The sequence below is a fragment of the Leptodactylus fuscus genome, chromosome 3 (assembly GCF_031893055.1).
Source record: "Leptodactylus fuscus isolate aLepFus1 chromosome 3, aLepFus1.hap2, whole genome shotgun sequence".
NCBI classification, from domain to species: domain Eukaryota; kingdom Metazoa; phylum Chordata; class Amphibia; order Anura; family Leptodactylidae; genus Leptodactylus; species Leptodactylus fuscus.
Window position 1 is genome coordinate 212,365,207 of NC_134267.1, and position 18,540 is coordinate 212,383,746.

Sequence of the window (18,540 nt, forward strand, 5' to 3'; positions counted from 1 at the left end):
CCCGTCCGAACCAGACTTAATTCTGGATTTGTCTGATTTCCCCCTCCTTACTCTCAGTGTTAGGTCGTATGCACCGAACTATGACCAGTCCAGTAAACACTGTCCATATTTCTGTGACTAAACTCTACCCTGTTTATGAAACTCCCTAAATAATAGTTTGTTATGGCGCTGTGAGCTCCTGAATGTCTGGATCACTATAGTACTGAATGGAAATAAAGCTGGCCACACAAGAGCTCAATGCTTTATAGCATCATATACTATATACAGTGAGTTTTATACACACGACCAGGCCCAGGCCGGGAAAGAAGGCTCACACGATCATGTGCATGTGGCCTTAGAGATATCAACAGGAAGAGGTGGGGAAAAGCGCCCAATTATCAGGAAGAGCAGATCACACAGGATGTAGATAGGGAGGAACGCACATACAAGGGGCCGGGGCAAAGTCTGGGGCCAAGTGCAGGTTAGAAACTCCATAAGGTTATCTGAAAATAGCAGAAGGTGGCGGCCTAGTCCATCGTAAAATAAACAGCAACATATGTAAGAGCCAAAAACATCCACAGCCTTTATCGTCTTCCCCTCACCCAGTATGCCATACACCAAGGTCACCTTCACAAGTCGTTTGTGAAAAACTTGATCTTTGTTAAAAAAAAAAATAATAATAATAATAAAAATTTCAGAATATAATTTTTTTTTTTTTTTATGTAGATTGTGAGCCCCACATAGGGTTCACAATGTACATTTTTCCCTATCAGTATGTCTTTGGAGTATGGGATGGAATTCCAAGCAAACACAGGGAGAACATACAAACTCCTTGCAGATGGTTTTTTGCCCTTGGCAGGATTCGAACCTAGGACTCTAGCACTGCAAGGCTACAGTGCTAACCACTGAGCCACCGTGTGGCCCCTTCTTTTCTTTTCTTTTTTATTCCAGAAAAACAAAAAGAAAAACCAGAAAGAACATGGAGTTCAACCAACAGTACGGGAAGTTTTGCAATTTAACCATTTCACTGTCAGACATTTGGGTCATGTATTTGTTCAGATGGCCTGCATTCTTTTGTTTCTGCCTTCCCACATACAAATAACTTTTTTTTTTTTTTAAACTCTTTTTGTTGATGTAGCTGCTTGAGGTCTTGTTTTTTGGAAGATGAATGACCCTTTTATCCTGAGGCCATTTTGCAATACACCCATGAAAGCGTTTAATTTAGATTAGCTCCTAATCACTGGGGGGAAGAAGGTCGGGAAAGCAAAAATTATTTATTTTTTTTGACACATGCGTGTTCCCCATATTGAACAGGTTTTTATGGTTTTCTCTTATATATTACTGTGAAGTTTTGTTAAAATTATTACCGTATAAACTTATTGACTCGAGTATAAGCCGGGGGGGGGGGGGGGAATGCAGCAGCTACTGGAAAATTTCAAAAATTAAAATGGTGGGAGTTTTTGGGTGCAGTAGTTGCTGGGGAAGGGGAGGGGGGTGTTTTGGTTGTCTGTCTGCCCCTTCCCTGAGCTTGAGGACTGTTTTTTTTTCCCCCACGTGGAATTCAGCCTGGCTGTATATAGGGTATCTGCAGTGCTCCTATTAACCCCTTCCTGATGGAATAGGAGCACTGCAGATCCCTTATATTCAGTAGACACAGGGATACCTAATGTGTTTGTGTTTCACAGTCATTTTCTACATTTATATGTATTCTAGGGAAAGGAGGGATTTACAACTTTTATTTACTTTTTTTTATTATATATTTTTTTTAAAGCTTTTTTTTTTCACTATTTTATGGGAGATTCTATACATTACTATTGCGGATGGTCATAGTCGCTATTGTCTATTGTGGGTATGATATCTCAAAGGGGTTATGCCATGTAGAATATTTATGGATAGGGCATACACAATATCCTATGGAGAGTATAAATAGGGTTTGACCGCTGAGAACCCCCTTCGATCCTACGAATAGGGGTGTTCTCAGTAGGAGAAATCACCCCCATTCTCAGGATCGTGGGAGGCCCGACTGCTGAAATGGATAGAAAATAAACGCTTTACGTGGCATAATCCCTTACGCCGGGTTCTCACCGTCTGGACTCCGTTCTCAGGTTTGAAGACGGAAACCTGACGGAAACCTGTCATGCCGAGTCCAGCCGTGAGTGCCGGTGAGCGTTTTGAGCTCTCCACGGCGAAACTGTTCTTTTTAAACGGGACACAGAGTATTGCATGTCTGACTCTGTGTCAGTTTAAAAAAAAAAAAAAACCGTTTCGCCGCGGAGAGCATAAAACGCTCACCGGCGCTCACGGCTGGACACCTTTCAAATGAATGGGTTTGAAAGAGTCCTACAGCTTTCCGTCTCCTGCTCGGTTTTGTGCAGGAAATAGAAACCTACATAACGGCGTACGGGTGCAGATGTGAACAAGCCCTTACTGGCCAGGCGGTAGTTCATTTGCATGACTATGGCGGTTTTTTAATACATACATGAAGCAGAGCACCACTTAGGTGTTTGTGTATACAGGTTCATCCCCTTTAGTATTAATTATTCTAATGGTGGGCCCGGGGACAGTCTGTTGCAGGCGGTTTGCTTTATGTCAGACAGAACATATGTCAGCCTATAACCAGCCCTAGACTGGATAATTGGATATTACACTGTAATCCAGGAGCTGGAAATCTGCATCTATTGGATTTGACCCAGGTCTAGGTCTCGGCTGGCACCTTTATCCCCTGCAGACCACCATCTATTTTTGTCTGCCTTTGTTTCTATGACTGACTGTATGGTGACGGAGCGGTGAACAGAGCTTTGCATGTTCTCATGATAGGATGTGGGTTCAGCTGGGCGTTCCTTCACTTTCCAACCACAGGACATGGCCATTTGTTGTGTAGAATTTTTAACTACAAAATGTCGCACGAAACGCTTTATGCTATAGTTGCAGAGTCCCAGCTGACTGTAAAGCACCTTATATGAACTCTTAGTCCAAAAGCCCCTTCTTTCTAGTAGTAAGAGGGGTCTTCCCATCTAGGCAAGTTATTTGCCTTTATCCACATTATAGATCATATGTTGCAGTTCAGTGGGGGGTTCTGACTGGAGTAGTCGTTGGGCACCGTATGCACCCCTTCATTCATTTCAATAGGAGTGCTGCTGTAGTTTGGGCATCTCTGGCAATCCCATTGAAATGAATGAAGCAGCGCATGCGCTGCCCAGCCACTGCTCCATTCAGAACGGGCGACAAACCTTCCCCGTTCTCCTGATCGGTGGGGGTCTCAGTGGTTGGAACACCACCGATGTGCATAGATAGGACATAACTTGTCCAGATTGGAAAACCCCTATAAGCTCTAAAAAAAAACTCTTTAGCTGTGTTTTAATAGGAACAATAGTTGTCAATGAGATAGGAAAGTCAGCCATTACAATACCCAGCTTTCTCAGGATCACAAGCAGCAGATCTGCCTTTGTTATGCAGAGGAATATCCCCTACTTCTAGATCACTGAGCAGGTTGTAATATTTAGGACGGTTGAAAAATGTGGTGACAACTATACAGTTTTGGTTTGTTAATAGGTAACATTTAGCTAGATTCCACCCAGCTTTCCTAGAGAACACATTGACAAATCTGTGTGGTTAAGCACTTATTCATAAATGACCGACAGTATTAATAATGGTATAATAACCAAAAAATTATTACAGAGAACCTGTCAGGTCGAATTGGGACACTAAACCAATCACAGGTTCTTATAGACCGGGGGTTTAGTGCCCTGTAATAAGTCTCATCGGCCTTCTCTCTGGTGCTCCCAGCGCATGCGCAGTTCGTCAATGAAGCGGAGGACGTACACCATGTCTTCACCGTGCAAGTGTTTGAGGTACGAGGCATGTACACTGACGCTGAGGTGAAGAACTGTTCCAGTATGACAAGTACAGTGGCGGGGGGAGTATAAAGCTTTTTTATTTTATTATGAGCACAGATGGCTTTATAACACAGAGTGATTTGGGACACTAAACGCCCGGTCCATAGGGGCCGGAACATGGTGTCGTGTCCCTGACTGATTCCCTTTCATTATATACATCACAGTTGTTATTCCAACTCAACCCAAAACTGTCCCCAACTCCAACTCCACAGCCCTGCAAGGCAGTTCTCATAATCGGAGGGGTCCCCATTAATTTCAAACCCCTTTAACTTGCTGTTAATTTTGCGGATATCAACAGAACTTACCGGTATGTAATAGACGTTCATTTTAGGAGCTTCATTGGCAGTGAACAGCATTCCTGAGGACATAAAGAAGATCATGAAAATCTGTTATTCAGCTGCTATCAGTCACCTGGCAGCTGTGCGGGCGCTGAGACTAGGTGCAGCCTGATATTAGGAGAATGGGAAAGTTCTGCATCACATCATTATTGTATCAGCGCTGACCGAACTGTGAGAAACAATGCTGGTTTACTACGAGTTAGATCGATTTTACGATCATAATATAAAGCCTCATACAGTATATACATCAAAGTATTCACTGATATATAACAGCACTCCCTGGTGGTCAAAGAGGAGCACTGCAATGCATATCGGTCATAGAAAGCAGGAGCCAAAGACTAGGACTACAAAGTAACATTGGTCACATGACAATTACCATATTGCACTAGCACATCTAATATTTCATATTTGGCACTGTGGTGGATGACTGCACACGGCTATTTCCAAAACCATTATATGCAACTTTTAAGAAAAAGCCAAAGCCCAAATAGCTGAGACTTGATATCACTTGACAGTGTCACTATGTAACCATAGCAAAGGATGTTACAGGATTCATTACGTCAAGTGGGGAGCGAGCCTGCAAACAAAACATCACAGCATCATGTGACCTCAGATGTGGGAGAGATTCATTACCTAGCATTATATTGCAGGGGAGAGCGGAGAAGGGAGGGGTACACAGAGAGTGAGAGCAGGCAGATGCATCATGGGAAATGTAGTTTGTCCACAGATTGACTGCATGTAAATAACAGTGATACAAGGAGTGGCGAGTAAAATAAAGCCAAGCAAATGGGAATGAACTGACAAGCTTTATTTTTCTTCCCTGCATATCCCATGTAATTACATTTGCTGCCATACAATGTAATTGGTCCAATGATACTTTTTCACCCGATTTGCTACTGGGTACGAATAGATGCAGCTGCACGCTGGACGACACAGTTATGGAAGCAACCATGATATCCGGTGACCAGAATGTCGTATGGTTGCTTCATTAAATGTACCGTCCAGCATGAGTTGCATCAGTCCTTGTCTAACATCAGAAAACCTACAATTCTTTCTTAAGCAAAACTGGTGCCTGCACCTCTGTAGACACCCTGGGAATTACCCAGGTCTTTGTAACGTGAGACTATCATTGGATAGGTAACAGAACCTGCCTCTGGACCCCACCATAAACAGGGAATAGATGGAAGAATGTATTAAATAGTATATACAAGTAGAGTAAAACGTTTTTCGGTATGAAGATACCGTCATCAGACTCTCCGCCTTGTTCCATGCAGAGTCCGCTTAAAGTAAACAAACTGGTAGCAGTAAGACGCTGTGCAGCAGCAGGGGGCGAGAACGCCAGGGAGAAAAAGCGCTTTTTCTCCCTGGCGTTCTCGCCCCCTGCTGCTGCACAGCGTCTTACTGCTACCAGTTTGTTTACTTTAAGCGGACTCTGCATGGAACAAGGCGGAGAGTCTGATGACGGTATCTTCATACCGAAAAACGTTTTACTCTACTTGTATATACGAATAAACAAAGAAAATTTCACAGCACAACTCAAGTGTGACGTTCACTTCTTATAAGATATTGTGGGTTGGGACCCTACGTTCACACGAAAGTCTCCAACTGCATCCCTCTATACTAATGTATTAAATAGGTTTCCGCAAGGTTATGGCTGCGACCAAAGATTCATGTGTTCTGCTGCGACTCCTTCATTAATGCAAGTCAATGGAGCTGCAACTTTTACCTGCAAAAAAATTAGCAGTACTTGATTTTCTTGTAGCTAAAAGTCGCAGTCACAGCACCTTTGGGGTCACTTACATTAGTGGAAAAGAACGCAAGCCGACATTAGCCTAAAAATGGAGGAGCTCATACTGAAAACTGAACTGGTATTGTAAGAAAGAGACATGAGAGTCCTATCTACTACCAACATCTGGCTGAAGATCGCCGATGGGACTGGAGGTCGCGTTTCTGTATTTTCACATATGTGGCTCTTACCTGAATTAGGAAAAAGGCAGACATCATTCACATCAGCCTCGGGTTCAATAGAGGTGAAAACTTTGCCCTGCGGATTAAAAAAAAGAAAAGAACAAGACCCTCAGTGTACAGAAAATCCACCAGAACTATCACTTGGTCATAAGGTGCAGTTATGTGATGCACATGAGCTGTGGTGTCTGTATATAGAGATATGATAAGTATGGTGGGAGAGATGAGCATTACCGGCCATACGTAGTGGCATTACCTACCATCTGACTATAAAATCCAGCTTTGTAAGAAATAACTGGGTGGTGGAACAATGTAAGATCAATCACCAAATACACTCATCCATATAATCCTAGCTAGGCCTACAATAAGACTCGGGCACACGCCCCGTGATTTACTGCTGTAACCAGCGGATGACGCTTTTACAGTAGGGACGCAGAGCACCTCGGGCTGCTCAGAGACGCTTGACGTGGGGGCAGACACACAGATCCAGTCTAGACAGAATAGACTCCTCATATTATCTAGATTTACAAGGCTGGGTACTCACATGGCAGGCACAAGGTGTGTGGCACAGCTTAAAGCCATATGCAAGTTCAGGAAAGGTACAGATTTACGAGGACCGAGTTTCAGGCGTTGAAGTCTCCATAAGAGACTCTGTGGCAGATTCCAGCAAAAATCAGTGGGGACAGAAAAGTCCTGCACATAGGACTTTCATCTCTGCCAGTTTTATACTGAAACCGGTCTATGGGGTCCGTGGGTACCTGCTGTTTTAGCAAGGGGGGGGCTCAGTCTATTGTATTAACACTTTCCTTTATAGTGATCATAAAACACCTTTAAAGGGATTCTACCATTAAACTACTTTTTTTTCTAATGAACACGTCGGAATAGCCTTAAGAAAGGCTATTCATCTCCTACCTTTAGACGTGGTCTCCGCTGTGCCGTTCTGTAGAAATACCGGTTTTAACCGGTATGCAAATGAGCTCTCCGCAGCAATGAGGGCGGGCCCCAGCGCTGAAACATCGATGAGCGCGTCCCCATTGCTGCCCAGAGCTCTTTCCTGCACCGCCTCCTTCTTCTGCAGCAACTCCGCCTCTTCTGGCTTCTCTTGCTCTTGTAGTTCTATACAGGAGCATAGAGAGGCCACCCCAAAATGGCCGCCGGCCAGCTCCTGTATTGAACTGCAAAAGCGGCCACCCCAAAATGGCCACCGTCCGGCTCCTGTATTGAACTGCAAGAGCGGCTACCCAAAAATGGCTGGCGGCCATTTTTGGGTAGCCGCTCTTGCAGTTCAATACAGGAGCCGGCGGCCATTTTGGGGTGGCTTCTCTATGCTCCTGTATAGAACTACAAGAGCAAGAGAAGCCAGAAGAGGCGGAGTTGCTGCAGAAGAAGGAGGCGGAGCAGGAAAGAGCTCTCGGGCAGCAATGGGGATGCGCTCATCGGCCTTTCAGCGCTGGGGCCCGCCCTCATTGCTACGGAGAGCTCATTTGCATACCGGTTAAAACCGGTATTTCTACGGAACGGCGCGGCGGAGACGATGTGTAAAGGTAGGAGACGAATAGCCTTTCTTAAGGCTATTCCGACGTGTTCATTAGGAAAAAAAGGTAGTTTAATGGTAGAATCCCTTTAAGACCTTTCAGTGGTATCATCCAGTATGTCAACAAGCTGGCATTTCAGGAAAGTACTGGTGTGGATAGATAGATAGATAGATAGATAGATAGATAGATAGATAGATAGATAGATAGATAGATAGATAGATAGATATGGATAGAGATGGATAGAGATGGATAGAGATGGATAGAGATGGATAGAGATGGATAGAGATGGATAGAGATGGATAGAGATGGATAGAGATGGATAGAGATGGATAGAGATGGATAGATAGGATAGATAGGATAGATAGGATAGATAGGATAGATAGGATAGATAGGATAGATAGGATAGATAGATATGGATAGATATGGATAGATATGGATAGATATGGATAGATATGGATAGATATGGATAGATATGGATAGATATGGATAGATATGGATAGATATGGATAGATAGGATAGATAGGATAGATAGGATAGATAGGATAGATAGGATAGATAGGATAGATAGGATAGATAGGATAGATAGGATAGATAGGATAGATAGGATAGATAGGATAGATAAGATAGATAGATAGATAGATAGATAGATAGATAGATAGATAGATAGATAGATAGATAGATAGATAGATCTATATGTGTATGAGCACTTACATTATCCCTGTTCCACATTTTGATGATTCTGGAGTCCGATGATATAATCAGCTCTAGTGGATCATGAAACTGGATGGATTTGATGGGTAATCCATACTGGTGATCTTTTACAATCAGAGGTCGGTTGGAACGGAGATCATACAGAAGAACCTGTGAGGGAGACATCAAAGTTCATAGACCCATCTGCTACACAGAAAGGTAAAGTCATACTGCTTAAAGAGATACCCCAAAGACTGACATTAAAGCCTAAACCAGTATAGGCTGACTGGTGGACAGGAGGAGTTTCATATTACCCAGTTACTACATCATATCTACTGAAGTCTATGAGGAAAGAAGAAAATTTCTCAGATGTCAAACTTCAATGGATGTACACAGCAAGATTCACTTGGCCATGGCTATAGGGTGACCAATGGGGACTCTTCATTGACTACAAGGCATGGCACTGAACTTTGTATAGCAATTGTGCCTTGTGTTGGTGGTCAAACACATTCACTTGAATGGGACTGAGCTGGAAAAAGGCCATGTGAGCCAAAAATGTAACGTCACAGGTCATAGAAGAGCTCACCTGAGGATAGGTCAACAATGTTACAATTCTGGACCATGCACCGTACATGTGCAGCTCATGGTCACGGGCGTTAAACCCATGCAATTGTGAGAGTATGACATGGGTTTAACATGGCAAGGCTCAGAGTTACCTCCCATCTCCACCACTGCAGTAGATTGTAAACTATAATATACAGGTGACCCCTGCAGCATACGGGGTGTTATCAGCTCCTGAGCCTGTGTATATCCACTGCACATATACAAGACAGCACTACGGGGTTAAAGATGGAAACCTGGTGCTAGTGTGGACATTATATGGTGAACGGATGGGACAATATCTAACGCCCTGATCTACAAAGCAGAGCAGTTCCATTTAGTAGGATCCAGTCAAAGCCACAGGAAGCTTTCCAAATCGATTTGGTCAGCACATGGCGTGTCCTTCCTGGGCTTTGTAGATCATGAATAGACAGAAATGTATTAGCAGGGACACTGCGTTCTGTCAATTTAGTTACGCCTTTTACCAGACGGTTCTTGGATCCCATCACGAATTCTGTCCTATTTGTCTCCCTTCTCTCCTCCTGCTCAGTGGGGATTATTAGCTAATAGTGCACAATAACAGAGGTGCAGTAAACTAGAACTTCCGGATATTGGCATGGCTCAGAGCGCAAAGGGTTAAAGGACTCGCCCGCTTTCCTATAAAAACTGTAAGATGGCTTAATCTGCTGTGTATTGTGAAGCAAGACCGTGCACCCCAATTTCTTACTGCCGCACCCAATTCCCAGGGTCCCCGCCTCATCAGCAGTTATCACATCTATGGCTCCCAAGATGGCGTCCCTTACATGATCACCACCGCCGCAGCAGTGTCCTCTTCTGTAACAGCACTGCCAATGTAGCAGGGACGCCCATCATCAGGACGGTCAGGTCCTACTGGGATTGGGTGACGCTAGTTGGTGCCGGCCAGATGTGGTTGCACACTGAATGTCATTTCCTTACCTGTCCTGTTGATGTTCCCACAGCCATGTGCAAAGGTCCATTAAACTTCAGAGCAGTGACTGCCGGCAAACCCTCAATTCTAAAAGAAGGGAAACGGACACAGACGATAAACATACAACAGTCCTATAACCTTATTACATGGCTCTGATATCAGAACAGTAGGGGAGAGCACCCAGACAAATGATAGGCATAACAACCTAAGGCCACGAGCTCTCCACCATAGTGTTTTTCACTGTGCGCACCCATGGATCTATATTCCACACAAAAAATAAACCATGTCGGCATTGCACGGGTATGTCAACCGCAGTATGGATCCGCAGATAGACTTATATGAGTGACTCTCTGACTGCACAATATGGACAGGGATAGGACTTAGTCCATATTTTGCAGATGGCCCAAACACTGATCTGTACAAACAATGGACGTGTATATGGGGCTATAGAAATTAATGGGTCCGTATACTATCCACAATTACAGTAATGGAAGACAATATACTGAAAATAACAATGGTTGTGTCTATGAGGCCTAAGGATGTGTTTCATTAACACAACTCTCAGTCTGAACAAAATACTGGCCAAAAAAACTGGCCAACTGCACCAACACTAGGGGGAGCTCCATGCATGCGAGTTCATACAGCTACCATAGAACTTGAGGGACTGTAAATCTATGCATGAGGCGCCTGGTAGCAGGGGCGGCAGGCATCCAGTTTTATCATTTACTTGGATTTGGGACTGTATGAGGAATTATCCAGGTATCTTTGTCTATGTCAAGAATGAAGAGGAGTTCAACACCAGGCCTCCTTCTAAACACGAGCCCCACAGCAATGGCAGGGTCTGCATCTATGGCGAGTACACCACTGGCGATGGGTGATAAGGTTGGCAGGCACATACACTGGCACCCACCTCCAAAGACTGTTTATAGCTATTTTTATATGTCTGATGATGCAATGTGGAGTATTACAGACTCCCCACTTGGGCTCATAAAGGGGGGCCCTAGATGCAGAACCACATCAAAGACATCCATATCCTTCCTACCGGTATGAGACCTCCAGCCCACCAGCACTATCCCATCAGCATGCCAAGAATAGACCTTGCTCACATCTAGCAACAAAATTAAAGGGTAACTCCAATGTTTGACACCGTTGCAGTCTTGGCAATGGTACGCCCACATTTGTAGCAGCAAATTAAAAATGTACCACACACTTGCACATATTTTTGGCACTGTAGAGGTTACTGTGCTGGTGAGGGTGGCCAAAAATAAAGTGAATTCCCCTATGCTGAGCCCCCTAAATTCTGAGAAATTATTGCACCCAAGTTGAAATTGGCTTAAAGACAGCCTGTCACCAGAGAACACAACATCAGAGCAGTCACACTTTCCTGAGCACCCTCACACCTTTAGATAGTCCAGGAGATGCACCATTTCCTTGAATCCTCCTGTATTTGTAACCATGCAATTGAGACACAAGTGCAATTGAGAGCGCGCCAGAGACTGCGAGCTTGAAACCTGAACACAAAGCACTTGAAAACTTTGGCACACACCACTGCACGTGAGCTCCATAGTTCCAAAAATGCTTTTTCAAGGATATGGAGCATCTATTGGGCTACCTAAGGGTATGACGATGCTTAGCATAAAGTCCCATACAATGTACTGCGACTGGTTGGTATTGAGTTTCCTGGTGACAGTATATAAATGTAATGCTGCCATATATAAATGTCATTTAACTTACTCTGTATCCTCTGTTACACTGCCCATGGCACAATCCAAGATCCCCACACGACTCCTTATCCGGGGGTCCCAACACTCCACTTTACCCTGGGGAGATATACAAGTATAAGCAACCTCTATCATCATACAAAGCCCAAGACATCCAGCGCTCTATATGAAAAGAGACATCGCGCTAGCCCAGGGGTAGGGAACCTTTGGCTCTCCAGCTGTTGTAAAACTACAACTCCCAGCATGCACACTTGCTCTGCTGTTCTGGGAATTGACATGGAAGTGAATGGAGCATGCTGGGAGTTGTAGTTTCACAGCAGCTAGAATGCAGAAGGTTGCTGAACCCTGCGCTAGCCAAATGCAACAAAGACATTACCTCGACTGTGCCAGCAGCAAATAAATGGTGTGAAGGATTGATGTCACAAACGTTGATTTGTCTGCAAGAAAAGAAAATTAGCAAGACTGAATGTATAGAATACTATCAGACAGGTCTCCAAAGGAACAAAGCGGCGCACACATCCTTATACAGATGAGTTTACACGCTACCAACATGTGTTGCTTTGTAAAAGCCTGGCGCCACCTAGTGGCTTTTAGTAGCCATTACTATTTACTTACGAAGCGTCAGTCTGAAGAGAATTGAGGAAGCGTCCTTGCTCCAAATTTAACCGGAAGACTTCAGAGCTGAAAAGAGACGTAAAAAAGATAATCTAAGTACCCAAACCTGCATTGCCCAATGTGCAATAACCTCTCCCAGAGTAGATGGGATTGTAGACGGAAATATCACTGATGAATCAGTGGCGAAATCTACATAGATTCTAACCATGACAAACATACACAATGCGATTTTCTCACGGAGACTCAAAGTGCAGAGAAGATTGTGGAGGAGGGGAGTTAGTGGCCGCCATACAGGCGCTCATCCCCAACACCCGCAAGGGTCAGTTGTTTATACAGGAAGACAATTTACCTATCAGTATATTTTTGGTACGTGGGAAGAAACCTGTGTACCTGGAGGAGACCCACGCAAACACGGTAAGAACATACAAACTCCATGCAGATGTGTCCTGAGGTCGGATTCAAACCCAGGACCCCAGCAATGCAAGGCAACAAGTGCTATCCACAGAGTCATGGATATCACCCAACTCATTGAAAGGAGTGAGAATCTGCACGGTAGGACAATAGCCATTGCAGATTCTTATATAAACAGGATTTGCAACGCAACCTCTCTTCTTGCTACTTCAAGTCGCCGATTTTTCACTCAATTCTGTAATGGAAAATCTGCCGCTTATAAATCCCACGTGTAATGGACCCTCAACAAATAGCCCAAAAGACCCTACATCAAGCATTGCTGGAGGACCCGGGGACCTCCGCACACTACAAGCACAACTCATTGATTTCAAAGGGCTCCATGTAATGCTCTATTTTCCATTTTGCGGCACTGCAGTAAAGTATTTGGTACCAGATTCAGGTTGAAGTCAGTTCTAGGACGTGTTCTATGTCTCCGTGTCACGTTACCTTACTCCAACAAAATACACGTCACAGGATGGGTAGTGATAGGAAAAATCCCGGCCAAACTTTGGTATCCTGAGTTTGTAGTAGAAGCCTTGCTGTGAATGCAACTCAACATATCGGTCACTATGGAGGAAGAGAATCTGGAAGAAATGACACATAAGATATTAGGAGCTGGCTCTTATCAGTAAAATGGTGGCCCAAAGATTTGGGCAGTGTACTAGAAACTGCGGCTTGTAACTGGTCTACTAAGATTCTGCTGATCCTTACATGATGTCTTATCTACACAATACTGGCACTGGTATGTGAGGTCATATAGACGCCACAACGTGGCCGAAAATAATAATATATTGGACTCAATGCAACAATGGCTCACTTATCAAGCATGGCTATAACGCTAACAAATCTGCTGCCTGTGAAGATCATATCCTAATCCTTCAGGGCATCAGTGAAGTGGCCTAATCCTATTTAGTGTCATACCTTGGAATAGTCTTCTGATAAGATGTCGAAAGTCACCACTGCAAAAGAACAAATAGGACAGTCAGGAACAAAAATGGGACAAAAGGAGAACGCTATAACCTGTGGACAGGCTGGGGTGATATATATATATATATATATATATATATATATATTATGTAGTATATATAGTACTACATACTACACTACTTACAGAGCTACAGCCGGTATTATACTCCAGAGCAGCAATCACTATTCTGCTGGTGGAATCACTCTATACCTATAACATCACTTATACCAGGTCAAAGTGAAGATTAGACCATAAAATAGGCTGTGGTTTAGGAGAAGAATAGTAATGTGGACATATACAGCTATTCAGTACCAGCCTCATTGTATATATTATTAGGCCAATACTACTAGGCTATGCCAGAATATTCATATCACTGAATCTGACCTCTATCACCCAAGCCAAACCAGAGGCTGTAGGCACTAAGCGCTCCTGGCATGGTGTAGGGCACGGCTAGGGAACCTTTGGCTCTCCAGCTGCTGTGAAGCTACAACTCCCAACATGATCCAGTCACATCCATGGGAGTTCCAAAAACAGCAGAACAAGTATGCATGCTGGGAGTTGTAGTTTTGCAACAGCTGGAGAGTCAAAGGTTCCCTACCCCTGGCATAGGGTAAAGCTATAGAAGAACTAGACAGCAGACAACCAGAAGTAGGCATTGAAGTGAATGGGACCGAGCTGCAATACCAGCACAGCCACTATACAGTATACAGAGCTATGCTTGGTATTTAGTGAAGAGGTTGCAGTGCTCACTTGAACACTGCGGCCTCTTCATCCAGCTGATCTGTGAGGGTCCTGGGTGTCAGACTTCAACAGATTACGTATACAACCGATCTTAAGGAGAGGTCATCAATATAGAGATCTGGAAAATTCCTTTAAGTGAAACAAAACTAAGCTGCAAAAGTTTTTTCAAAACAATTCTACTATATGTGAATATACAAGCATCAGAAACTGAGGTTTGCACGCTAGAGATCCCCTTTATAAATAATTACCATCAGAATCCAGGCACCTCTCAAACTTCAGAGAAAGCTGGTAAGTGTCGTAGCATCGGACACGAGGCTTGTATGTACCTGAAAGAGACAAGTGGGAGGGTCATCTACACCAGTGTAATACCAGGGCTACTACCATGATGGCACATGGCTAGTATGTCGTCACATAATCAGCAAGGGCCTATTCACACGGCGCGGAGTCTGAAGGGATTCCACCCTAAACTAAGCAGCAGATTTTGCCCTGATTCATGATGTTGATTTCTTTTTGCACCCCTGCAAACTGAGAATAAAGACACGTGCCCAGCACTGAGCCTTCCCACACTCACCAGTTGCCATGATGTACTGCCCGTCCCTGGACACCCTGATACTGGTGCTAACTGTGGGCATGTCAAAGTCCTGGATGAGTTCAATCCTCCTCCGCACATCTAGGAAAACAGTTCATATTATATGGGATACATTGAGTTATAGTCATATCTACTGGATGGAATATCATTCATATGGTATACATATATAGTATATGGTGTGTATATAATAGTAATAGTATAACCTAATTCATTCTACTGGATGTAATATCATTCATATGGTATATATATAGTATGTAATATCAGTCCTATATGGCGTGTATAAAATAGTATAACCTAATTCATTCTACTGGATGTAATATCATACATATGGTAGACAGTAGTCTCCAGCAACCAGTACAAACACCACACCACTTAGGGGTTATACAACTCACCCCTAGAAGATAAAAGGTTATATACAAGAACCTACAAACTTCTTATACATACCGACATCTTTTTTCTGCAGTGCCCTCTTCTTACGATCAGAAAGCCACTGGAAGAAAGTACAATGAATACAAATCAGTCACTGACAATAACATGTCGCTATTACTAGAAGACAGTATAGTAAAAATGACTTTAAGGTTTTATCTCACCCAAAAAACTCGTTTCCATCCATGTGCATTATTCGGACATAGGGACAACACAGAGAGGGGCGCTCCCTGCCACAGACACTTACTCGACAACTCTGGTTTAGGAGAAGTGTATTGGCAGCCAATGCTTTCCCCAGGATATAAAGCCCAATCTATCAGCAGATCCCTGCACCGGCTTTAGTACCAAGACATGTTAAGACATCAAAGACCGATCACCACTCCTGACATAAACGCTGCGGCTCCATTTATCTCTACGGGACTGCTGGCCAGAGCCAAGCGCAGTGCCCGACTATTCTTCAGTCCCATGGAGGGGCCTAGTGGTCGGACTCTGAAGATGTTTATCACCTACCTGGTCAATAATACTGCACAACCTCTTAAGTCTCATCTATACAGCAGACATGCAGTCACTACTAGCTGGAGATTGGCATCATCTAGTTTCCCTACAGAAGAAGGTGGAGGGCTAGTTCTGGGGCCACTGGACTTTCTCAAAGTCATATCTCACATGTACGAGTGATATAACCAGCACACCACACTTACCCTCCAACCAGGATGTCCCCAGGATACGACTTGTTCTCCTAGAAGTCTACAAGAGCTGCTACCTACATGTATTGTCAATATAGAACTCACTGCAGGGTCATGGAAGACGTCATCCAATACAGATCCCATTGTGGGCATGTATGCCAAGTCTCATAAAGCCCAAAGGAGACAGCAGAGATCACCACAGACTTCCAGGCACACGGAGGTCACCCAATCTTTTTCGGTGTGGCCTGCTGGGGGAGCAGTATATCAACCAGGGACAGAAATAGACTTGACAGGCTGATCAGGAGGGCCAGCTCTGTCCTGGGGAGCCCCCTTGGACCCAGTACAGGTGGTGGGTGACAGAAGGATACTGTCTGTGGTGACCTCCATGCGGGAGAACAAATCCCACCCCATGTATGGGACCTTGATGGGACTTGGCAGTACTGTAAGTGACCGTCTGCTTCACCCCAAGTGTGAGAAGGAACGCTATCGCAGGTCCTTCCTTCCAACCGCGACCAGGCTGTATAATCTACATCAGACCAAGCGACGATCACTCCGTACAGAGAACTAATGATTATGATTATGAAGTCTTCCTTCTTTCTTCTTCTTCTCCTCCTTAGAAACTATGGACTCCTAGTATATCTTCTCTTCTCAGCATATGTGTGCCTACGTCTGTAATATATTACTGTGTATTATCCTGTATCTGTATTACTATGCTGCTGTAACATGCTGAAATTTCTCCACTGTGGGACTATTAAAGGATTATCTTATCTTATCCTGTTCTCCTGACAGGTAAGGGTCCCAGAGGTCAGGGGGGATGTCATAAAAGCCTTTGATAAAACAAAACACCCCTTTAGGCTGAGGCCACACGTTGCGGTAGAGCTGCATTCTGTGTTGCTGCGGTTTTCTGAGCCAAAGCCAGAAGCGTACTTAAGAGGATGGAAAATTGTAAGCGCTTCCGATAAATATATCCGCCATTCCTTCCGAGGCCGCTCTTCTCTCTGGATCAGGAAAATGCAGCAAAATCTGCAACAATGGCAAACTAAAAATACAGATTTCCGGAACGTGTGACTTTAGCCTTAAAGGGGTATTCACGCAATTGAAACGTACGCCTACCACAGACTAGGGAATAACTGTGATAGATGAAGGTCTGACGACTGGGATCCTCAGTAATCATGAGAAAGGGATCTCACCAAAATGGAGTGATGGGTCACGTATGTGCGTTGTCATTCTGATCAATTCTATAGGAATCTCTCCCATAGAGATGATTGGAAGTTCAACGCATATGTGCGACCTGCCGCTGCAACGCAACGGGAAACCCAGGACCCCAGTTCCTCCTGGCCAGACTATTATATCTGTATATATCGGAGGACCCCTTTAAGTGAATGGTGTTGATGTAGTTCCCTAAATAGCGGGTCTCTTTCTCCACACTTGGCCCAGAAAACCAATAAAAGTTCCGCAGAACTGAATCTGTCCCGCAGCTCCTTCATTATCTGCGGAGGACCTCAAATCACATATCTGATGCCATGACACAACATCTTGAGATAGAGCACCCCTTTAAGGAGACTCTGCTAAGCATCAGGTGACCCTAGGGCTACTGTCCATGTCACACAAACCACAGCACCACCTGCTTAGGTTACATACTGTTATTATATGATATAGCGCACTGTACACACGCAGCGCTTACCTCCGGCAAAGACTTTCCGCAGCTCAGGTTATAGATCTTAACGTCGTTCACATTGGACACCTGCATGGTTGTAGAGGACGCGGATTACCGGCACCACATCACCAAATCACAAACCGATTGCAGCCTAGCAAGGGGCCGGATACTCACATGGCCACATGGAGAGGAAGCCGGAAGCTGGAGCAAGCATTGGTTGGCGACGCCATCTTGTGGCTGTCCGCGCTTAGTAATGACGTATACAGCGAACTGTTGTGGTTGTCTGTACGCGCATGACGTAAAGTGTGATCAGTCGTGGTTGGCAGGTGTTTGAGCGCCATGTTGTGGCTGGCTATCGTAGTTCACATATTACATAGTGGATGGACTCTGTATAGTTATAGAAATAACCCCATTACATTTTCATTTTAGATGAGGTTTTCAACAAATAGTAAAGATATATATTACAGGGTCACTCTGCCCTGGACATATTTACATTGGATTTACCTGCTTTCATAGTGTGAGGTTATGTTCACATCTGGTGCAGGTGAAAAAGTCTTGCAAGCAGGATTTTGTCAGGGAGAAAACTGAGTAGGCCCGGTTCAGTATTCCGTTCAGGGAGCAATGAAAAGCGGTGTCAGCTTTCCTGATATGCGCCCGGGTGCTGAGATATCGGTGCTGTTAGTTTCGGCACCGACATCTCTCCACTGTCAGAAGGGCAGGCCTTACTGCTTAGCGTTAT

General features: G+C 44.3%; 1 protein-coding gene across 1 annotated transcript in view; it reads right to left on the reverse strand.

Moving 5' to 3' along the window:
* NOL10 (nucleolar protein 10) overlaps positions 1–17,988 on the reverse strand; it is a 46,458-nt gene extending 28,470 nt beyond the window's left edge. Inside the window, exons 1-13 of the mRNA XM_075269141.1 lie at positions 17,829–17,988; positions 15,480–15,525; positions 15,018–15,116; positions 14,695–14,772; positions 13,660–13,697; positions 13,186–13,322; positions 12,289–12,354; positions 12,050–12,110; positions 11,687–11,772; positions 9,961–10,039; positions 8,425–8,574; positions 6,191–6,257; positions 4,181–4,233 (exon numbers count right to left, since the gene is read on the reverse strand). Of these exons, the coding sequence (XP_075125242.1) occupies positions 4,181–4,233; positions 6,191–6,257; positions 8,425–8,574; positions 9,961–10,039; positions 11,687–11,772; positions 12,050–12,110; positions 12,289–12,354; positions 13,186–13,322; positions 13,660–13,697; positions 14,695–14,772; positions 15,018–15,116; positions 15,480–15,525; positions 17,829–17,894 (1,026 nt within the window). The 5' untranslated portion in view covers positions 17,895–17,988. The remainder of the gene's footprint in view (positions 1–4,180; positions 4,234–6,190; positions 6,258–8,424; positions 8,575–9,960; positions 10,040–11,686; positions 11,773–12,049; positions 12,111–12,288; positions 12,355–13,185; positions 13,323–13,659; positions 13,698–14,694; positions 14,773–15,017; positions 15,117–15,479; positions 15,526–17,828) is intronic.
* Positions 17,989–18,540: the final 552 nt, after the last annotated feature.